The sequence below is a fragment of the Mandrillus leucophaeus genome, unplaced genomic scaffold, assembly GCF_000951045.1.
Source record: "Mandrillus leucophaeus isolate KB7577 unplaced genomic scaffold, Mleu.le_1.0 Scaffold768, whole genome shotgun sequence".
NCBI classification, from domain to species: Eukaryota; Metazoa; Chordata; class Mammalia; order Primates; family Cercopithecidae; genus Mandrillus; species Mandrillus leucophaeus.
Genome location: NW_012108341.1, coordinates 778,567 through 803,092, shown reverse-complemented (window position 1 = coordinate 803,092; position 24,526 = coordinate 778,567). Strand labels below are relative to the sequence as shown.

General features: G+C 38.8%; 1 protein-coding gene across 3 annotated transcripts in view; it reads left to right on the top strand.

Annotated features, from left to right (window-relative positions):
• Positions 1-24,526, top strand: part of ANO4 (anoctamin 4) — a 425,382-nt gene that overhangs the window by 191,672 nt on the left and 209,184 nt on the right. For all 3 annotated transcript variants that reach the window (XM_011966635.1, XM_011966636.1, XM_011966634.1), the window contains one exon: positions 8,313-8,507. In XM_011966635.1, the coding sequence (XP_011822025.1) occupies positions 8,453-8,507 (55 nt within the window). In that variant the 5' untranslated portion in view covers positions 8,313-8,452. The remainder of the gene's footprint in view (positions 1-8,312; positions 8,508-24,526) is intronic.

Genomic DNA, 24,526 nt, shown 5'->3' with positions numbered 1-24,526 from the left:
TGAATAGAATGTCTTTGAATATATCCACCACACATTTTGTCAATTTTTCCATTGATAGATACTTAGATTCCACATTATGGCTGTATTTTGGCTATTGTGTCTAAAGTTACAGTGACCATTGGAGTACTGGTATCTCTTGGACATACTACTTTCATCTCCTTTGGCTATTTACTACATTTAAAGAGTTTTAAATCACTGTTTATGAATTTTAAAAAATCTCAGGTTATTTTCACTGTAGATGGGCTTGTGGGGGTGAGGAAAGGAGAGTGGGAAGGCTAAGCTATTCAAGGTTGTCTTCACTGACCACTTCCCCTTACTCACCCCCTCTTCTAAGGTCTCAGCTTATCTCCCAGGGACTGAACACTCTCCAGACAAAATCAGTGTAACAGAAGTCTGACATTTGAGAATATTTGAGTTTAGTTACCTGTAGTCTTCCCTAGGTATCCCTAGAAAGATTAGTTCCTGGATAACCACCTCCCTCCCTTCCCCAGATACCAAAATGCTCAAGTCCCTTATATGAAATGGCAAAGTATTTACATATTACCTATGTGCATCCTTCCATAAACTTTAAATAATCTCTAGATTACTTATAATACCCAGTACAATGTAAATGCTATGTAAATAGTTGTTATACTATATTTTAAAATTTATTTTCCTTTATTGTTGTTCTAATTGTAGTTTTTTTTTCTGAATATTTTCTATCCGAGGTTGGTTTAGTCCACAGACATGGGACCTGCTTATCTGCAGGTCCCATCTGGAGGGCCGACTGTACTTTATTTGGTGCCTGCCCTGCCAGCTCCCTGCCATCCCTGGCACCCTCCGTTTCTTTCTGGAACTATTTACTTTAGTGTCTACTGTGAGTTAGGCATTGTGATAGGCATGAAATAAGGCACAGTCCTGGCCCCACATTCATGGGACAGATATGCAGATAATTACAGTACAGGTGGGTAGGTCTTGGTGTAGGTATGTACCAGGTGCTAACAGAGTGCGGAGGAGGGACATGTGAACTGAGGGTTCTGGGGATGCTTGGTAGAGTTGGAGGTTGGGAATAATGGGATTTCTTCAGAAGGGTGATGAATGAGCTGATCTTAGAAGAATATATTAGATTAGGGCTATGAAAGAGAGCATTTCAGGCAAGAAGGAGGATTTTTTTTTTTTTTTCCATGAACTCACTACTTAGGACCAAACTGTAAGCACCAGCACTGTTTCATTTTCACCTCATGGAGACCATTATTGGAGCTGTGTTCATCAAGTCTTTTCTATGAACCAACAACGCCAAATCTCAGTGGTTCACACCTAGAAACCTTTGTCTTTTTGTTCAGGGTTTTTTTCAGGCAGCTCTTGTTTGCCTGATATTGCCTTGTTTGAGTGAGGCTTGGTCCAGGTTGCAGATCAGGTTTGGGTTTGCTCTTGTGTCTCCTTCTGAGACCCGTGGCTAGTTGGGACATGTGCTTTTTTTGATAATAGCAGAAGCAAAAGAGACCAAGCATAAACCACATAAGCACATTTCTGCTTTCATCTGTTTGCTAACATCCCCTTGGCTAAAGCAAGTCATAATGGCCAAGTCCAAAACCAATAGAGCAGGGAATACACCTTTTCTCTTTATTGGGAAGTACTAACAAGTCACATGACAGAGAGAAAGTATGAATTACGAATCGGGGGGCAATAATCTACTCTGCCACTGTGGTTTCCTGAAATGAAGTCCTAATAGAATTCGGTCGCAGGGGGAATAAAAGGGAGACTCTCACTCAGCCTCAGCAACAAGAAAGAAAAAGTTACAAAAAGTCTGTAAAGAATCTAGAGGAGGATTTGAAGGAGAGAAAGCACCAATAATCTAACTGCAGCACTTTATTTGAATTTAAGTAATGCTGGTCAAACATTCTTACAGACTCTTACCCTTTCTGATCTATAAATTCTTCGTGTAGATATTGAGCCAAAGGTTAGATCTAGAAAATATTATATCTAGCCCTTAGCATTTTGGTTTCTTTTCAATGCGCTTAAATGCTCAGTTAACGTGGCTTTAGACATAATTGTAACAGAGTTACAAATGAAAGCATCTTGGCAGAAAGTTTTTCCTGGCTTTGATGTGTTGGTACTGCCAGATTTTTGTGACATGCTGATGCTAATCTGTCAAATAGCCTGACACAAAGTGAGAAGAGAAATAAAAGGAGGCATGACAGGGCCAAGGACGTGGTGTGGTAGAGGATGGTTGGGCAGTAGCAAATTCTGTCATCAGCCATGCTGAGACTAAGCAACACCCTATCTTCAGGTCTCCGGGTCGGGCAGGGGGGTCCTACATGGGTTAGAGCTCATACCACTCTCAGAAATGCACCTACTTTCAGTTACCCACCAATTCTGATGCTCAATGCTCCTCTGAACCCGTTTTCTATGGGTCCACTGGAGCTCACTTAACTAAGATAGCACAAATTCTGCCCCCCTCATGGGAACATACCTAAGCTAATGACACATGAGGTGCTTCCTCTTCTGCATGTATTCCTATGTGTTTGAGCTTTTTCCTCCCTCAGATGCGGGAGGGTATCAGTCTGTTTTACAAACATTTTGTCAAGTGTCCTTTGAGCCACATAAGAGAGGATATTAGAAAAGCTCCAGAAAGTTTGGAAAAGTAAATTCAGACCTGAGAGTAACCAAGAGAGTTCCTACCTTCCTTCTGGTCAGTGTTCCAGGAAGTTGAAGCACTGGATTTACCCTCCACTTTGTAGTTAAAGAGGAAACTAGAAGTAAATCTTCCTTTCTACAAGGTTTTCTTTTTCTTTTTTTTTTTAAATTAAGAATAGATGAGTCTTATGTTTTGTGTGTGGTGGTGACATTCAAAACATAGTTTTTCAGTGTTTTGAAAAGTAATTTACCTAAGAAATGACAGGAAGAGTAATGCAACACATAGACAGCACCGCTGCGAGTTGTAAAACATTGACAGAACGACACATGTTCCTGTGGCATAGAGTCCTTCTGAATCACAGAAATGACATTTGGATGAAAGCAAATCATTTTTACACAGGCACACTGCTAACTGTGCAGTAAAGCCAGAAATAGTGTACCTTGGAAGTGGGCCAGAGAGAAAGAACACCTAAGAATTTTATGTTTTTCAGAAAAATTTTCACTTTTTAGGTAGGATTTTTGAGAAGTAAAGAAAATATTTGAGAGCCTTAAAGAAAATCTGAGCTTTGATTTTTTTTTTTTGAGACAGAGTTTTGCTCTTTGCTGCCCAGGCTGAAGTGCAGTGGTGAGATCTCAGCTCACTGAAACCTCCACCTCCTGGGTTCAGGCGATTCTCCTGTCTTAGCCTCCCGAGTAGCTGAGATTACAGGCACCTGCCACCATGCCCAGCTAATTTTTGTATTTTTAATAGAGATGGGGTTTCACCCTGTTGGCCAGGCTGGTCTCGAACTGCTGACCTTAGGTGATCCGCCCTCCTCGGCCTCCCAAAGTGCTGGGATTACAGGCATGAGCTACTGTGCCCAGCCTTTGATTTTTATTTATTAAAATATTAGTCATTGTGTTCCCATGTACTCATCAAGTGTCTGGAGAGAAAACTCAGACCAAGCAGGAAATGTAGGCTTGATGTTTAGGAGACAGAGTACAGTGGGAGGCGTGACTTGGGGAGCTGATCACACAGAGATTACAGATGGAGATATGGAGTGCATAAGATCCCCAAGGATGGACAGGATGGAGAGAAGTAAAGGCCAAAATCAAAACTTTGGAAAATGCCCACTGTGGTGGGCTGATAATGGCTCTCAAATATCTGTCCACATTCTAAATTCCCAGAACCTGCAAGTGTTACCTGATTTGAAAAGAGTCTTTGCATATGTGATTTAGTTAGGGATCTTGAGATAGGGAGATTATCCTCAGTTATCCAGGTGGTCCCTAAATGTCACAACCAGCATCCTTATAAGAGTGAGGCAGAGGGAGATTAGACACAAACACTGAGACGGTGATATAATCACAGAGATAAAGATTGGAGTGATGTTATCACAAGGCGAGGAACACCAAGGAATGCTGGCACCCATGAGAAGCTGAAGGAGGCAAGGAATGGATTCTCCCCAGAGCTTCTGTCTGCCTTTCTGGAGTCTCGATGGGCCTACAGATGTTCAGCTTGCACTTCTGTGGAAATAGGGAACATACAGCAGTGGCACAGAGCTCTGCTGACACCGTGGTGTGAGACACCTGGCCTCCAGAACTGTGAGATGATAAAATCCTGTTTGAACCCATCCTGGTTGTGGTAATTTGTTAAATCGGGCTTTGGGAACTAATCCCACCTTTGGGAACAGGAACAGAAAGAGTTTAAAAAGGTAAGGGGTGGTAGCAAGAAGCTTAAGTGTCATGAAAACGAAAGCCAGAGCAAGAGTTTAAAAACAGATGAGCAGAGGCAGTGGTGTAAACGCTAGAGCCTAATGGATAAAAACAAAGATTGAGGAGAATCATTGATATGACAGAAGCTAATGATGGCAGCTAACTTACACTGAGGACTCATTATGCTGGACATTGCCATAAGCACTCTGCAGATATAAACTCAATTCTCACAAAACCTTATGAGGTATGAATTATTGTTACCCCATTTTACAGGTGAAAAAACTGAGGCAAAAGTTTAAATAAATGCATTAAGTAACATAGGTAGTAAATGATGTGGCCAAGATTTGAGCCGAGAATTCTGGCTACAGCATCCACATTTTAGCCACTACTTTGTACTAACCTCATCTTATCCCCCAGGGTGTGTGTTTCCCAAGTTCTGACTTTGGGTCTTTTATCAAGTAAGGTAGATGATGTGTCTTAACAGGAGAAGGTATTTTTGTAATGATTATTTGAGGTGGAAAGGAGGAAGATGAGAAACTTTACATCACCTGGGCCCCATCTGCTCAGCTGAGTTGGAGAGGAAGCTATCTGATGAGGCTGAGGGAGGCAGCTAAGTTTCTGGCCTCAGGGAGCCTAGGAAAGACGGTGAGGATACAATAAAACGGGAAGCACTAAATGAAAAATTTGCTGCACAGGTAAGCGTGCTCAGTGTTATTTCCTTGACTGGGTTTTGCCACTGTGCCCTGTCTATGTCCAAGGTGTCTGCACCATGTAGCGTGCAAAGTGCAGAGGGAAAAGGGACTGAAGGAGGATCATCGCCCCACACCTGCCCGATGGAAGGTACTTTGTTCGGAGATGATGAAGGAATCAGAAAACTGCACAATGTGACCTTTGTCATTAGAGACTCTTGAACGTTTGAGAAATGGACCATCCGTGTGCTGGCAGATGAATGAGAGTTCAAGGGCATTACATGATAAGAGCTAATTGCAAGATTAGAGACTGTAGTGGGTCAGAGGAACTGAAGTGTGTCAAGGGGAAGGTACAGCTCTAGATAGTTCTTACTAAGGTCTTTGACAGCTGATCAAGAATCAGGAGGACATTTCAGCCTGGATGATGCCATGGGTCAAGCATGGGAGAGGGGAGAAACAGACAGTTCTTCAAGAGCTTAGGCCAAAGGACTCTCAACATTCTGTGCTTCCAATCTATCCCCCACCCAGGATAGATTTCTGTTAAGTTACTATTCAGAACCAATGCAGGCTTAAAACAATGAATATTTATATTGGTATTGAATCCATTAGACTGCATGGTATAGTGGAAAAAGGCAAGGTTAAAATATCAGTTACTCACTTTGTTGTGTGACCTTGGTCAAGTAACTTCTCGAGCCTCAGATTTCCCATTTGTAAAACGTAGATACCAATTCTCAGGCTCTTATGGCTGTGATGATACATTAATGGGATAATGATCAATATCTAGTGTAGTGCCTGACATTTAATAGATGCTGTCAACAATTTTTTTAGACTAAGAACAAATTGGATGATATAATTTATTGACAGACAATTCATTTCTAAAGATGTGACTTCAGAATGTTCTATAAATATTAACATTTTCAAATGCCTGGAGTATATTTTCTATCTTGCATACTAGCTATTTATTTATAAATCTCTCTTTCTCCCATTGACTTAGCCTTTGTGTGAGGAGAGCTCTTTTAGGCTAGGCCCTTTATCTGTACTTTGAGGACCCTTAATTCCTAGAGGAAGAACATGGATTTTTCTCAGGCATTAAAGATTCCTTCCAAATTTCCATGTAACATACCCATTTTCCTCCTATCTTTCTTCTTCTTGTAATATTCTTGAATTATTTTTTATTTTTAACATTTTTTTGCTATGATCTACATTCTTATATTTTAAAAACACAATTTCAAGTACCTATGCCATTTATTTCCATGATATAATTTCTATTCTCATTTACGTCATTTTGTGCTTCCTTCAGAAAAGTTATATAAAAGCTAAAAGTGCTGTGCTGAGTCAGAATCCTGTTCTCCTCAGCCCAATAAGCCTCTGCAAAAAGGAAAAGAAGAAATGTTTTCAGGAGAGCAGTCTATTTCATATTTGCAGACTGAGAGTGCATGTGTCATCTGACGTTGACTTAAAATGTCTCTCCCCTTCCCTTCATCTGTCACCCACAAATCTGTTTGCATTCTTCTGGAGTCTTGATGGGTCTACAGATGGTTCAGTTTGTACCTCCGTGGAAATGGGGAACATGCACCAGTGGCACAGAGGATGGTGGAGTGGAAGAAAACCACTCCACCATGATGTGGATCATGCATGTGGTTGATGCTGTGGTGTCTGTCTTACTTATGGAGAGAGACATCTGGGAGTAGAAGGCTCATACTTGCGTAGGCACCGGAGCATCAGAGTAGGGCATGCATTACCCAGGGGCAGCTTGCCAGCCTATCTCCCAAGGGGCCACCCAGCATGATAGTCCTAACCTAGGTGAATCTCCTGAGACCAAGGCTTAGGCTCACAGCATTGTGGGCTTAGAAACAACATCTTGGGGACAGACTCATACCAAGCAATTCATGTGGAGGTAGAAGTGTGGAAGCCCAGGATGTCCATCTGTTAGCTCACACTGAGACTCCTGGCTGCCAGGTAGACAGGAACACTAGTGTGAAAACTCTCTTCCTGCACTGGAAGCCAAATCCTAATCTGTAGGTTATCTGGTGAGCACTGTTAGAATGAGGACAGTTAAATGGATAAAGGAAAGTAAAATCATGTATGTCAGGACTGTCTGGTGGTGCAACTGGAATTCTTGAGCTTAGCATATTTCTTAGATGAGCGCTGCCTTTGTTTATTACACTGTTTGTTTTAATGATTTCCTGGCTGATCAAGCCCTAATCTGATTTGAGTCATCCTTCCTTAAGATTGGCTAGAGTTTGCAAATTGGCCCAGGTCATATCTTCTTTTTCCCCTGGGAAAATTTAAGGTGACTCTTCTTACCTTTGACATGACCTATGACTGTCGATTTTGCAGTTTACCTCTTAGCAGAATTGTTATTTTCCTTGTTTCTGGGTTTTTAGTAGACTTCTTATTGTAGCTCTAAATTAATTTTTAATTCTCTTTTTTATTGGTATTTCTTAGCAAGAATTCTTCTGTAGTGAAGAACTTTCCCTCATCAACTAATAAAAAATGGTTACTAAAGGAAAGGCAGGATAAATGCTTGCTTTATTCCCTTTATTAATTTTCTGAGTAATGAGTTGGTGTCTTAGGAACCTCCAATGGTGATCAATGAGTGTTTTAAAAAAATACACATTGAACTCAGTATTTCTTTATACAGTTGATATGCATCAGTAGATGGAGTCCATATTAATGATGTAATCTATATAAGCTGATGTAATCAATACTTTTGAGGAGATTGACATGATATCTGGAATTTGCTTTAAATACTCCAGTATCTAAAAAGCAAACCAACAACAAAGGGAGTGAGGTCGATGAAAAAAGATTAGAAAAGTCTTGATATTTGTTGACACTGGTTGATGAGGACATGGAGTTCATTATACTATTCGTTTTGCTTTTGGTATGTTTGAAATATTTCTGAATAAAATAGTTCTCAAGATGCATATAATTCTAAGGTTATCAAGAGTGTAAATGTAAGTTCAGCCAACGACTTTGGCCTATCTGTGAATCTTGTGGAGAAAGTTCTTGATTTTTATTGAAATTCCAGATACCCCAACAGTAGTTCTTAAGCCCTATTGCTTTGGCAACAGCATGCCAAATATGTGCACATATTCCCAGCATTTTGGAAAGAATTTTTATAAGAATCTTCAGATTCGACTGATTGGATCCTGATTCATAACAGTCTTGTCTTGGTAACTAAGGATGTCTACTTTTGAGTGATGCATACCTTAAGAATTTAAAACATGGTTGCTTCTGTTCTCTGGACTTCATATAAGAACATAACAGCCTTTTAGCCATTCTGAAGTCTAATGGTGCCATTTCTCATTCCAGGTTTAAGTTTATCTATTCATGGGGCTGAAAAGCGTTTGCAAATCCATCAACGGCGAAGTGTGGCAAGCCGCCCAGCGTCACGTCGTCGCCTGCCTGTGGTCAGGCATTCCTCACTCCCACCAGGCAGGAGGTCAATAAAAATGGAGGCGAGCTCTTCTGGAATCACTAATGGAAAAACCAAAGTCTTCCACCCAGGTGATGCATGGGGAAGTTCAACGGGGACCCATTTCAGCAGCAACCTGACCACAGCCTGCCTTATATTTTTATTATGTAATTATGTCATACTTTCAGCTAAGCTTGCTTTTGTTAGGAGTCTTGTTTTATTTCCCCTTCTCTTTGCCTCAGTCAGTGGTAAATATCACCAAGACAAATAAGAGGGGAGAGAGCTTGATGGATCAGAGAAGGTTGAGGCTATGTGCACAGTGGTAGAATCTAAATGAAACTCGGAGTGCATAAACTCTTTCTTAGTTCAGGAAAGCTCATTATATAATAAAACAAAATAGAGATTTGGCCATTTTCCTGATAATTTGTTCTAAGATTGCTCAGGAAAAAAATCAAGCCAAAAAACACCCACACTTTGAAACCTAGGTTATCTGTGTTGGCTTGTCCACATCCTCCTGAGATCACGAGAGAAGACTGGAGTCATTATGTTGTTTTAAGTCTTCTGGGAAGCATCTGTGATCTCTTTAAAATATTAAAGTGATTCTACATTAAAGGAAGTAAAAACATTTTATGTGCTCATTTGGGGGAAAAGCTCATTTACGTATTCATTCATTGATTGAACAAATATTTATTGAGTGCCAGCTACGTGCTAGGCATTGTTTTGGGTTCAAGGAAATATCAGTGACCAAGGCAATGTTCCTGCAAAGTGACTTTATAGAAACATCAATTGTGAGAGAATTCATAAGTCATTTAGAACAACTCTCACCCAATCCTGATTCCTCTCTGTAATGTCCTAGTAGATGGCCACACAGCTGCTACTGAAGCCAAGCCTCCATCTCTACTCATGTCACCCCATCTTCTTTCTCTTAGCATGTAACCTTGTTTCCTAACCCACCAAGAAACACCAGGGCCATTGGGCATGAATTACTGGAAGTCCCTTATCCTCTCTCTTCAAATGTATTGCTCTTTACACGTCCTTCTCCACTTTCCTCCAGTTTTCAGAAGATGAGGGGCCTCCTACTGTCTTTGACCAAGCCTTCACCCATGACCTTTAGCCAAGAGAATGTGTCCTCTTGTTTTTGTCTCTTTCACCCCTCCACGCTGCTAGCTGTTCACCCTCAGTCTATGAAAAGGCTCAAGCTTCTACCATTCTGATCATTTGACACTGTATCCTTTTCCCTCTTCTGCCACTTTGCCCTCCTGCCTTCCAAGCCAAACTTCTGAAATTATAATTTACTTTTGATTGCTCTGTTGTATCGAGAGCAACCAACACAATCTGGTTTCTAGCTTCTCCATTCCATCCTGGCTGCTTTTGAGGCCCTCAGTGACCTCCTTTTATCACAATGTAGTATGTTTGGCAGACTTTCCTGAGGCACCAGACCAAGGTGGACAACCCACTTGTTCCCCAAACACTGTTCCCTTGGCTTCCATGACAATCTTAGGGTTCTCCTCTTATTTCTCTCACATGTAACTTTCCTGGTTTCTCCCACTCTAGCATCTCTCTCCTCCTCTTGCCTCCTTTCCCAGGACGTACCAAATCCAGAATGATTCATCTCTACCCCTGATCAGTTACTGTGCTTGTTCTACTGATTACAGGGTCCAGTTCAAACCTCTTAGCATGTTAAAAACAAATGCCTTTTGTGATCTGGCCCCTACTGCTTTTCACCCTTCATTTTTTGCCCTCATCTTCCTTAAGCTTTATTACTATATTACATCAATCAGGGTTCAATCAGAAAAGCAAAACCAGTAGATAGTAAGTACTAGAGATTAATTACAAAGAATTGGCTTTCATTGTGGGAGACGGCTAGGCAAGTCTGAATTCATGGGTCAGGCTATCTGCAAGGGCAGGCTGGAACTCTTGGGCACAGCTCTTAAAAGCTTCAGCTCTGCTTTTAAGGCTTTTCAACTGACCTAGATTATCAAGGAGAATCTCCTTTACATAAAGTCAACTGACTATGCACTTTAATTGCATCTACAAAACACCTTCACAGCAACACTAGATTAGTGTTCATTGAATAACTGGAGACTGTAACCTGGCCAAGTTGGCTCATCAAATAGACCATCACATCTGATTATATCAATGTGCTTTCACTTCTCTAAATACGTGATGCTGTTTCATGCCTCCCAACCTTTGCTCCTGCTGTTCTTTCTTCCCAGGATGCCCTGGTTTTGCCCTGTTATCTTTGAACATGTCGAAATTACCTGTCTATCTGTCCACTGAAAGATCTTTAAGGGCAGGGATTCTGGATTATTTATCTCTGTACTCCCAAGAAATATTTGTAGGGTAGGGTTGAACAAAACCTTCATTAGCTGTGTTTTAGACTACTACAATAGCTTCTGAATTTTTCTGCCTGCCTTTCTTTCAACAAGTACCTGATTTACATCAGTAAACAAAGCAGACAAAAGTCCCTGCCCTTGGGGAGTTCACATAGCTGCAAGAGATAATAAATAAATATATTAAACCGACCAACTGTGTAATCTATATTATAGTTATATATAAGCCATACGTAATATATAGTGTTTAGGGAAAGGATAAGTATTATGGATAAAAGAAAAAGTAGGGGAAGACGGTAGCATGTTGCAATATTAAACATGGTGATCAGGGTAGGCTGAGTCATGAAGATGTGTAACCACTGACTAGAAGTTTCTGAGACAGCCATGTGAATGTCTAAGCAACTTCATTCCAGCAAAGGGACAGTTAGTGGACAGCTTGTAGGGTAAGGGTGAGTCTGGTGGTTTGAAGAACAGTATGGAGGCTCCTGAACTTGAAGTGGAGTGAGTGACGTGGGGAATCATCTCAGTGAGGTCGTAGGGACTAGATCGGGCAGGACCTTATAGGCCATTGTAAGGACTTTGAGCCCTATGTGAAAGGAAGCTCTTACAGGGTTTTGAGCAGAAGAATTCCATAATTTGATTTATATTTTAACAGGATGTAATATAGACTATGGGGAGAATAGATTATAGGAGGAGAGGATAAAAGGAGAAAGGTCAGATAGGAGGCCTCCAGAATGATCCAGTGGAGAAATGATGGTAGCTCTGACTCGGAAAGGCAGAAGTGATGGTGAGAATTTAGAGTCTGGATATATTTTAAAGCTGTACCAACAAAATATCCTAATGGATTGGATGTAGGGTAAGAGAGAAAGAAGAGCAAAGGATGACTGAAAAGTTTTTTGGCCTGAGTAAAATCAGCTGAGATGGAGAAGGCTGCAAGAGAAGCAAATTTGGTGGATTTGAGGGCAAAGGTGGGGCTGAGCTCAGAAGTTTGATATTGAGAGCTGGCAAGATATTGTGGGTGGTAGTTTGACCTCCCTGTCTGGAGTTTGAAAGATGATTGGTCTGTGAAAGAGATATAAAACTAATAGTTGTTGACATATAAGTGCTATTTAAAGACATGAGTTTGAAAGAGATGACCAAGGGAAGAAGTATAAATGTAGAAGGGAGAGCATCAAGGGCTGAGATCTGGGACACTCCAATAATAAAGGGTCAAAGAGGACATGAACCACCAGTAAAGAAGGCCAAGAAAGAACCACCAGCAAAGATGGAGAAAACCCAGAAGTACCACATCTCAGAAATTACAAAAGTTTATCAAGAAGAGAATAATGGTTTTCTAGGTTAAATGTTGTTGAAAGTCAAATAAGATGAGGACTGAGAATTAGTCATTGATTTTAGTAAAGTGGAGGTCAATGGTAATTTTGTTAAGAGCCGTTTTAGTGGAGTGGTGGGGATGAAACCTTGATTGAAGTGGATTTAAGGGAGATGAGAGGGTATAAATTAGATGCTCTGAATATAGGCAACTTTTTTGAGCAGTTTTGCTATGAAGTGTAGTGAAGAAATAGGGCAGCAGCTGGAGGAGAAGTAAGGTCAAGAGTTTCTTTTAAAAATAGCAGCTCTCCAGCAGATAATTTATGGTGTTCGAGAGAGGGGAAAATTTGTGATGTGGGCATCAGTGAGAGGTTGAGAGCTATGCACAACAGGACCATGGATAGTTTATCTGTTATAACTGGTGGGAAGGAGGAGTATGTACATATTGGCAGGTATGCTGAGGGTCTAATAAGTTCTTTTCCTATGTTGTCAGCTTTATCTTTAATGTGAGAAGCAAGGTCATCTCTAAGAATGAGAATGGAGCCACAGGGAGAAAGAGAGAGAGAGAGAAAGACATGGAGAAGGAAAATATGTTTGCCAACTTACATTAAAGAGGATGTGAGATTCATAGTCATGAAACTAAAGTAGGACTAGTTATCATCATTGTGTAGCTTTTAATTTTGTATAGCTGCATGAGTAAAGACACAGAGTTGGTGGTGAGTTGGATTTGAACAGGAGTGTGGAAAGGAAGTAGGAAAGAGAGAAAGGGAATCGAAGGTGCGTGGAAGGGAGTGATGATAGTGATTCATTTTGTGATTTGGTAAAGAGAGTACAAGATATCAAGGGAATGAAGTACAATGAAAAGTTGGTAGGATCAATTGGTTGAAGTTTCCAGAGGGTTCAAAAAAGTGTGGGGGTTAGGGTAATAGAAGGAGGATCTGGAAGGATAAGAGAGGTGATGAGAGAATGGAATGTGTGGCACTAATATGGTGGCACATATCTTAATAACATTTATTTAATTTTATTATAGTAATATCAACACAAGATGCTGTTATTGGTAATGACAAGGCTTAGGCCAAGGTACAAAATAAGGAACTATAAAGGGTAGAGGGCAAGATCACTGAATGAAAAATTCCTAGGGACTGAGAGAGCAGGATGTGAAAAGGATTGAGTCAAGAATTGAGTAGTTTTGGGAAGAATGATAGGCCAGTTGTTAACTTTGTTGAGAAATAAGGGAACGTAATCTGGCAGGTAGCAGGAGAGTACAAAGATAAAGGGTAGAAGATGATGTAATATAACAACCTGAGATTCAAGGCTGAAGGTGTTTAGGCAAGAGGGAAGAAGAATGTCTGAAGGTGGATTTGAGACTCAAGAAATCCTCCTTCAGATGCGTTGGTGCCAGGGCTATTGGAGAAAAACAGTTCTAAGTGAAAGAGCCACAGGGAAGCGTGACCTCTGGGAAGATCCAGGTTTTCCTTAGAGCAAGAAGGTGAATGGGGCAATCTGAGAAGAGATTGGTGATGGTCAGAGAAGTCTGGAGAGTCCAGTGGAAGGTTTTAGATGTTAGACGATTGTCTTCAGTGGTTCTCTCTTATTTAATTTTCCAGACGACACCAAGGTTCTCCTCCAGAGAAGATAATTAGTATCAGCCCTCCTATTCTTAAAATTATTGTGGGCTATCCAGAAGAAAGTACAGCCTTGTGAGCCCAGCTTTTCAAGTCCTCTCCAAGTTACCCTTTCCCTACTTTTCCAGGCTTATCTCATTTTACACTGTCATTATCCGTATTATTCAGCTTCAGCCATCCACAGCCTTTTTACTATTTTTCAAGTAGGCTTTTACTCTTCCATTTCTTTGCCATTGCTCAAGCTCTTCTCTCATCTTGGAATATCCCTTCCCCTAATAAATGTCTGCTAACCCCTCTCATTCCTCAAAATGTAACTTAAATTCCGCTTCCTCCAAGAAGCTTTCTAGATCTTATAGTCAGAATTGTTCCCCTACTTCCCTATGCTTCCACAGAACTTAGAAGCCTTATCAAAGTCCATCTGTTTCTATGGTCTTATAGTTCTCCCAGAAGGCCGGAACTCTCCTCAGTTCATCTTTGCATCTTCTGTCACTCCTAACATCATGCATTATCCCTAGTAGGTTCTTAATAAATGATTATATGTTGTTTGTCAAAATCTGTTCTACTCACCAGATACAGGTTAGCACTTTGAAGTTATATGGCATAAATCTTACTCTTCTTTCATATGACAATCCTTCAGTTGTTTAAAAAACTCATCCCTAGCTATTTTCCAGGTGAAACATTTCCTAGTGTGTTCAGTGCTTCTTTGAATGACATGACATTCAACTTCTTTACCATTGCACCTTCTCTGCTCTTAGAAATATTCTTGTTTCATTGCTATCTCTTTGAAAATGCAATGCCCAGAATTGAATATTCAGTTAAAGTCAAATGCAGGAAGTGTAGATTCAGTCTTTCCTTTCCTTTAATTGATATCCTGTGTTGATATTACTATAATACAATTAAATAAATGTTATTAAGATATGTCCTAATGGTGTTTTATCAACGTGGGCTAATTCAGCCCACATTGTGACTTAATACCTCAAGTATCTTCCCTCACCTTAAAAATACATCACTTGGACAGGTATGGTGGCTCACACCTGTAATCCCAGCACTTTGGGAGGCCAAGGCAGGTGGATCACCTGAGGTCGGGAGTTCGAGACCAGCCTGACCAACATGGAGAAACCCTGTCTCTAATAAGAATACAAAATTAGCTGGGCATGGTGGTGCATGCTTGTAATCCCAGCTACTCGGGAGGCTGAGGCAGGAGAATCGCTTGAACTCAGGAGGCGGAGGTTGTGGTGTGCCAAGATTGCGCCACTGCACTCCAGCCTGGGCAACAAGAGTGAAACTCCATCTCAAAAAAACAAAAACAAAAAACAAAACAAAAAAATCACTTTACTTATCTACCCATCATTTTATCATAGATCCTTAAACCCTACATATGTCAAGTATTGGTTGAAAATATAAATAAAGCCAATCCTCTAGCCTAGAATTATAATTAAGAAAAAATATATTAAGTTACAATTAGAAACTTGTTATTTAAAAAAGTATTTTTAAAACTTATATTATTCTGGCAAGGTAGCATATGATTTCAGTTCCATTCTGTTTATTTTTAGTGTACTTGCACAAATGCATCATAGTTCTCTGTTGGGAGATTATGGAAGAGCTCTCAAACTGAGTTTCTTATTTGCAGTGAGTCATAGATCTTAGAAGCAGCTTGGGCAATTTAGTCATATTGAGGCCTATTAAGTCATCCATCTATTTTTTACAAAGTTAATAATCCCTGTTCCCAAAGTGCTCTCTAAGGCCCACTCAGACTGGTTACTAAGTACAAAAAGAGAGAATTTGGGAGTCTTGTAGATTTTCTGTTCCATCTGCCTGAACAATTTCAGTTTGTTTATCCCCCTTTGAGTTTACAAACATTTCTGAGTGCCTACTGTTTACTAACAAGCATTTATTGGGAAGATGCCCTCCTTGGAACATTTTGAAGTGGTGCAGAACTCTATTAAACATGGGTCTTAAGGCTCTCAGTCATGTCCAAGAGACAATCAATCAGGGTTGTTTGTAACCAACAAGAGAAACTAATCATTTAATCCAAAGAAGGAATTTAAATTTGAAGAATGTGGATGGAAAACCTAAAGAGCCAGCCTTGGAAAAGGAATAGAGAAATCAAGAATAGCTATTTGATTAGAATAGAATATCTTCCATTTGACGATCTGGAATGATTGAATTCTTACCAGTTTTTCTAGTTTTGCATCATTTGGCTCATGTTTTGAAGATTTAGGAGGACAGTTCTATTGGCTATGCACCTTTCCCTTGGTTGGATAGACAGTGATGAGACAAATGATAGGACAGAAGACCTCTCCCTTCAGCCTTCATCATGGGAGGGTAGGACCCCTTGGTTTCTTTTGCCACCTTGACTACACACAGTGAGGGAGAGGGACTTCACCAAAAGGAAATAGAGGTGATGTTACGAAACAACTCTATGTGGAAGAATGCCCGCTACGGGGACATGTGCTTAAGCTGCTATGATAGAAGTCAAACTGTAATAAGGGCTGGAACAGAGAAATAAATAAGGTTATGGGAGCATAACCTTATTATGCTGAGGAGAATTTAGAAAGACTTGTAAGACACATGGTCTACCAATTTGACTTTGAAGGCCAACTAGGATTTCAACAGGAGGAGGAGGCATGACCATTTAGATGCAGGAAAGAGCATAATGATAGGAACAGTGCATTATACTGGTTCTGAAAGCAAGCTTTATTGTTAAGTGTTTAAAAGCTAGATATGTCACCTGATGGCTATTACAGCCTTGAACAAATTACTTAATTTCTCTGAATCTTAGTTTCTACATCAGTAAAATGAGGAAATTAATACCTACCTTATAGTATTAGGACTGCCAAATTAAATATAGTGTTCCTAATTAAATTTAAATTTCAGATAAACAAGTATTTTTGAAAGTATGTCCCAAATATTGCATACGACACACATAATAAAAGATTATATTGTTTGTTTGAAATTCAGATTTAGCAGGACATCATGTTTTAATGTATTTTATCTGGCAAACCTACTTAGCCTCATTATGGCAATTAAATAATTCATGTAGAATGTCCAGTTTGATTTTTGGCACATACTTGATGTTCAGTAATAAATGGCTGATAAATAAAGAAATCATTTTTCTTGTCACCATCATGATAAGCAAAATTCATAACCCTGAAAGTACCTATGCCCCTAGAATCCTTGTTATCTCAGTCACCACTTCATTTAGCAGTTTCCCAGTTAATTTGTGCTAAAATACCAAAAAGATGGTCTCCCATTATGCTGTAAAATTACAGAAGCCATTCATCTTCATCTCGTATTTGTATGGTTTCTCTTTCCTACTGTTTCAATTCTTTCTCCTGTTTATCAATTTCATTTTGACCTTACCCTTTAGACACTCATAATTAATGAATATTATTTTCTGCTTCCTTTATGGACCAATAATGTAAGTGGTAAATGGTACTGGGTTTGGGACTATAATTTAAGAGTCAAGAGCAGAGTAAACGGAGGCACTGATTTTGGGTTTTTTTAGTTTGAAACTATAAAGCTTAGTGGATATAGATCATATCATCCCAGCTAATGACTATGCAATATAAAATAGAATTGGAAGCTTTCTGAAATCTAAAATACTTCTTCTATTGCTTTTTCCTTATCTGTTAGGCCCATCATACAATCCTAGAGAAGTGTCATTAATCACAGAATATGTTCTTTAGTCTCATTTAGAATTTGTAAAATAATGTTTTGCCGATACGTGTCATTCCCAAGTAATTTCTAATACAGTTTCTTTTATCTCACTTTTTAAAACCTATGGCCCTTTCTGCATTTATGCATGGTTATTGTTCCCTATGAATCTATCTAGTATTTAAATGTTAGGATACATTGATTTTTCCGGGAGAGAAACATTAGGATTTTGTTGTTTCCAGAAGGCTAGAATGATTAGTACTGTCTGTATACTTAGGCATTAAATGCATAGTTTGATAATAATAAAATTATAGCTACAATATATTAAGCTCACTACCATATTCCCAACCTCAAAAACTGTTAAACTATTTTTATTCATTATCTCATTTAATTCCTATAATATTCTCATGCTATTTTCCTTATTTTATGGGTGGGGAAACTAAGGCATGAAGAAGGGTAAGTACCTTGCCTAAGGTTCTACAGCCAGTGAATGGTGAAGGCAATATTCTAGCTCAGGTGTTCTTATTCTCTCATTTAATGTGCTATTACTTTCTTCTTCAGACAACTTGGCAGAAACATTTCTAGCAAATTAGCATAAAAAAAGCCTTAGAAAATTTAAATTAAAAACACTGCAGTAGCTCAAACCTTAGCATAAGAAAACCATACTGAAGAAGGGACCAGTTAGGTTCTGTTGAATGCATGTGTAATCACCTTCACAGTTTATTATTTCTTTCAATGTAAGTGATATTCCACTTTGTAGCTTCTCTTTTTGGTCTACTATGCTCTGGACTTTTGTTTTTTCATCCTCCCTTTTTTGTGATTCTGTTATAATAAAATTCATTCCTATTTCCCTGAGTTTCAAAGATTACTTTCTGGAACCAATGTCAAGGCCTGGTCTCAAGTTAGAGAACAGACCATCTCTTGTTTCTCCCTTTAAAGAGTAGTACCAGAGGCTGTGGGAAGAGGGAGAGGAGAGGACCATTAAGGAGAGACTTTTAAAAGAAGAAGGACAGCCAAGAGAGACTTGTCCCTAGTTCTGCCAAGAGTCAAGATAAACTCATGCTTTAGGGAAACAAAAATAAGGAAAAGATAAATATATGGCCAATCTTTAGAACGATAACAATCATGATACTACAACCCTACATGTACTTGATAATTCTGTTGTTTCCAAAGGGCTTTCACAAATTTTTCTCCTGCACTTCATTTAATCCTCATAGCAGCCTGTGAGGTGGAATTACGCCTATTTTACTATGGCACAGGAAGTGAAGTTACTAACTCAAAAGTACAAAATTAGCAATTGACAGACCCCGACTAAAACCCACGTATTTAATTTCTGATGGGGCTGGACGCAGTGGCTCATGCCTGTAATCCCAGCAGTTTGGGAGGCTGAGGTGGACAGATCACCTGAGGTCAGGAGTTTGAGACCAGCCTGGCCAACATGGTGAAACCCCGTGTTTACTAAAAATACATAAATTAACCAGACATTGTAGTGCAGGCTTGTAATCCCAGCTACTAGGGAGGCTGAGGCAGGAGAATCGCTTGAACCTGGGAGGTAGAGGTTGCAGTGAGCCGAGATCGCAACACTGCACTCCAGCCCAGGTAACAGAGCAAGACTGTCAAAAAGAGAAAAGAAAAAAGAAAAATGCTGAGGCAGGAGAATCGCTTGAATCTGGGAGACAGAGGTGGCAGTGAGCCGAGATTGTACCACTGCACTCCAGCCTGGGTGACAGAGCGAGACTCCATCTCAAAAAAAAAAAAAAAAACAAAAGTTATTATGGGTGTTTTTTCCATGGTGTCTACTTTTTTTCTTGAAGATGAGCATTAGTTGAGAGTGAAATTTTGGGGGCTTTCTATCCCCTTTTCTGAAAATAGACACTTTATTGAGAAGTGTGGCTGAGGTTTGCTTATAGGATCTAAGGAACCTGGCTGCTCTCTTGAACAGAACTGAAGCATGGATGAGATAATCAGTCTTCCTATTTGTAAGTGGATTTTAGGGGTGGCTGGAAGATAAATTGTATGGAAAAAGTGGCAAGGGCTACTTTGGACTTCTGTTTTATTTCTCATTGCATTGAAGGTGAATGTGGTGGCTTTCAGAACAGTTAGTGCTGTGGTTTAGAAATAACACTCTAATTATCCTTCATTTGAATCTCTTCCTCTTTAAGTGGGTTTTTTTAGATGTGTGATGTGAGTTTAGTCAATAGGTGGGGGTGCTTAGGAAAACAAGCTATTTTGGTCCTTGGCAAATGTGGGCATTGGTATCTGTGTTCCTTGCTATCATTTGCTGAGTAACAAAATTATTTTTTTTCTAAAAATACATACCACATTCTTCTCTTATTTGCATTTGCTTTTCATTTTACTGAGGGACATATACATACACATTTTGATCTATAGGATGCATTTAGAGGGAATTTTCTGAAAAATCATTTTACAACCTTTTGAGCACAGAAAGTGAATGAAGAAGAGCCATAAAAAGGCAGCCACAAAGAAAAGCAAATGATTAATTTCTGGGAAAGAGCATTGTGTTTTGTGGAATTTAAAACTGCTTCTTTTGCCTGAGGCTATTTTAAATAATTTTATATTTTAGAAACTTGCAGAGATTTAAGTACAGCAATGCGCCCCTTATCCATAACTTTGTTTTTCATCATTTCAGTTACAATAAGAATTCTGAGAGAAAGACAGAGAGAAATTGTTCTATTTTACCATTATTTTTTTAATTGTTCTATTTTGTTATTATTGTTGTCAGTCTCTTATTGTTCCTAATTTAAAGATTAAATTTTATTACAGGTATGTATGTGTAGGAAAAAAATCATATATATACACACACACATATGTCTATATATCTGTATATCTCTCTCTATATAGGGTTCAGTACTATCTATAGTTTCAGATATCCACTGGGGGTCTTGGAATGTATCCACTGAAGATAGGATGGGATACTTTAACCATTTAGCTCAGGATCACACAACTATAACTAGTAGAGTTGAGATTTAAAACCTAAGCCCTTCCATGGTGGATAGTCAGTTAATAGTGGGCTTTTACTGGGCTTGATTGTTTGAGTTTGAGCTGACAGGCCGATGCACAAGAGGGGCGGAGTCCTAGCTTTTTTGAAGATTGTCGTTTTGCAAGGGCAATATTCCTTCTCACATTCCTCTCAAGCCCTTCATATATGAAGACTTATCATTCAAGACAAAAGAGTTAACAACATTTAGTGAGGCTGAAAATTGCACCGTTTCTGTTCTATAACGCTGAGTTTGTCTCTTCTCCTCATCTGCAAGTGTCCTTGTCATCACAACAGACCTCAGCATCTAGGAAATTGGAAGATACCACAGAATTCTGCCTATGTGATTCAGCAATCCTTCCTGCTGTTTGAAGCCTTGCAATTCTGACTTCCAGGCCGTCTTGGGAACTTTTAGTGAAGGGATGCATTATAACTCAGGAGATCATGATCCTACCAGTCCTGGAAAACATGGAAGCAATTCTGCTGAAGGAGAGCCATTACTGGCCAAAGCAGTAGAATTATTATTTCCATTTTAGACCTCAGAAATATCTGCCTACTGTTAGCCAAATGTGGTTCTCCCATCAGGACCCAGTAAAGAAGTTGGCCATTAGGACTACTTAGCATTAATCATTTGAGGGAATAGCTTTAGCCTTATAGTGACTAGTGTGAGTGAATCAATATGTATAGTCCTGCTAATATGAGCCAAGCTTTCTTCTGTAAAAGAATGAACTTACAACATCATCAGATTTGTAGTTTTACACAATACTAATAAAATGGCATGTGTATTTGTTACACTTATGAAGCATCTTCTATTGTGAAGCTTTTTTAGTTTATGCCACACACAAAAAAAGGATTTTGGTAAGTAGTACAAATAATGTTAAAAAAAAAAAAAAAAAAAGATGGAGCTTTTTTTTTTCAGAACCAGTAGCATTTCCTACATGTAAATCTATGGTTTCCAATTTCAGATTCTCCAGAAGAGCTGAACTCATTTCCTTACTCTCTTCCTCAAAGACTTATCTTGAACACTGGCTGATGCCAGCAAAGTCTGTAAGGACAGAATGGACCTCCCTCCCTTCTTTTTTATTTTTATTTTTTTAAGAGACAAAGACTCTGTTACCCAGGCTGGAGTGCGGTGGCATGATCATAGCTCACTTCAGCCTCAAACTCCTGGGCTCAAGTGATCCTCCCACTTCAGTCTCCCAAGTAGACAGGATTACAGGTATTAACCAATATGTCCAGCTAATTTTATTTTATTTTTTTAGAGATGGAGGTCTTGCTATATTGCTCAGGTAGGTCTTGAACTTCTGGTCTCATGCAGTCCTCCTGGTTCAGCGTCCTGCAGCTCTGGGGTTACAGGTGTGAGCCACCACACCCAGCCCTTCCTCCTTACTTAACACCATTCTCCATCTTAACACTGTCATAGGAATACAGAATTCACCTATGGGGAGTTCAATACAAAACTCCCAGTTTAGAAAATGGGGTCTTTGCAGCCTCTTAAGTCCAAAAATATTACATGTGAGGATTTATTTTAGATATGTAGCTCAAGTTTTCAAATATCACTGCTACCTATTCTATAAAAAAATGCTGTGTTTGAGGAATTGTATTAAATACACCTCTCAGGACAGGAACCACCAATTTTTATTTGTAGACTATAAATAGAATGTAGACAGAAGCTCAGCTGTAGCAACAGTTATTATGAAGTTATTATAGAAAGTATCATTTATCCTCTTAAGTCTACTTTACACACTCCCCATCTTTTCTGTGACACGGGGAGCATAAGAACTGATTTGTCAGACTTTCCTTTATTTTGGTTTCAATATGAAGTAACTATTTGCAGTCCCAAATTACAAGATTTTTAAAGCGGGATTGTTTTTATTTAGCCTAGTCCCCAAACCTGGAATAGGCCCTCATTTTGCAGAGAATGAATATCATATAAAATTTGTAGTGAAGCACCTTGATCTAACATGATGGGCCAAATTATTTGTGTATAATGTCTATAATTTATACTAAAGCCTCTAAAAAATTTTAGTTTCCTATATTTTCAATGAGAAAGATAAGGCTTCTTGAGTTTATTATTTAATGAGTCAAGGTCACATAAAAGTACCATTCAAATCCAGGTTAGTTTAGTGCCAGTATCTCCTTTTTTGATCATTTGTGTTAATTTACACATATGAGATATATCTATAATTGATTGAACAAGGAAAGGAATTTTAAGTGATTTATTTAAAGTAACTAAACTAAGGCAATCTAATGAAATTACTAAGAATAGTGATTTGGTGAGTGGAGGGCAAGTGGAGAGTGGCAGTAATGTAAGTTATATTGTGTGTCACAGCAGAAAAACCATATATAGTATATAAAATTGGAAAATCATGCAACAATGGGACACACACATAGAGGGATCCAACAGAGACTCTTAAAAGTCCTGTTTCCACTGAGGAAAAGAATAGGGATTGCAAAAAGGGTAGCTATTGATTTTTATTATAAGCCCTTTGGTACTTTGAGATTTTGTTTATTATTTGATAAAATTTAACAAGATTTTACTGTAAAGGCAAAAAGTTATGATCTATAATATGTCTTTCATATTATCATATTATCTACTGATAACCTATCGAGATTCTTCAAATTGTAGACTAAAAAAATTGGATCATCTTTTTAGTTTATATTCATTATTGTTATTCATAATGTGAAATTGCAGTGAAAGAGCATTAACTGAACAACTAATATGTTCAAGGCCTTGTTCTAGGTTTTATAGGAGATAAAACGGGGATGCAGTTTGAGCCCAGGCTTCAATGTGTTACCGTGTAGTTGAGGGTGCTAGCAATGAGGAAGAAATCTAGATATGGAAAAACTAGGAACTTACATTTTCTTTGTCTGCTTCATACTATGCTAAGTACTTTACCTCATTTTTCATAGAAAACATATACTATAGAAGAGACAAAATATAAAGAGCTATGTGAGTTCAAAATATAAAGAGCTATGTGACATATTTGCTAATCAAGAAACTTATGTTTGGAACTCATTTTTGTTGTTGTTGTTTCTCTTGTATAAAAGTGCTTTGGTGCCCTGGAGGTTGAGGGTGCAGTGAACTGCGATTGAATCATTGAACTACAGTCTGGGTGACAGAGTGTGACTGTCTAAAAATAAATAAATAAATAAAAAATAATGCCTAGCTGTAAGCTAGGTACAGAATGAATTTTTAAAATATTGCTTGTCCAGCTAAAGACTTTTTATTAAATGTAAGTGCTGTTACCAAGGTTACAGAATCACAATTAAGTATTGAGTATAATCACTTCTATCCGTAACATGTGGGGAAACTTAAAGACAAAATGGAGATAACATGTATTTTGTAGCTATTCTTGACGTTTTTTTTTATTGTTCAATGTGTTTCCACATCTTTAGGGATCTTCTTAACTTCCCTCTTTAATTTATTTGTTTAGCTTCCTTAGGATTGTACTTTAATTGCATGTTAATTCCTGATGCCCAGTGGGGCTGTATTTTAAAGTCTTCAGTTTGAATCTATAGTATCTTTACCATCTTGCCTAGTTTTTCAAACTTTGTGTTCTGACCCAAAGTCCAGGATATCTGTGGCTATGGCAAAGAACTCAGATTCTTAGGTTTTTAGAAATCATAACAAAAAGCTATATGAGTAACAATAAATAAATAAAATCAGAAGTATGAAGTAGACATAGTACATTTTTCTACACTGAAGTCATTTAGTCTCTTTCACTTGGGCATTGTAAGTTAAAGGTGGAGATTGTCATCTTTGAAGATGCATTGGTACACTGATCACTCTCCATTTAGGAAAGCTTACAAAAGTCCTTGTTTTACAGCTCCCTCTCCTTTGTGGTGTTAGACTTAAATGAACGGCTTAGTGTCAGAAGTTCCAGACCATTACATTATCCTCTATGCAAGAATATTCTGTATTTCTTCTAGAGCAGAGACAGAAAAATACCTTACATTTGGGGGATTCTATGTGTGATCATAATATTTAGCATGAAGAGAATGTTGCATTTTGAAGCTATTTGGTTTACACATTTTAAAAAATTACATGGGCAGGCGCGGCGGCTCACGCCTGTAATCCCAGCACTTTGGGAGGCCGAGGCGGGCAGATCATGAGGTCAGGAGATCGAGACCATCCTGGCTAACACGGTGAAACCCCGTCTCTACTAAAAATACAAAAAATTAGCCGG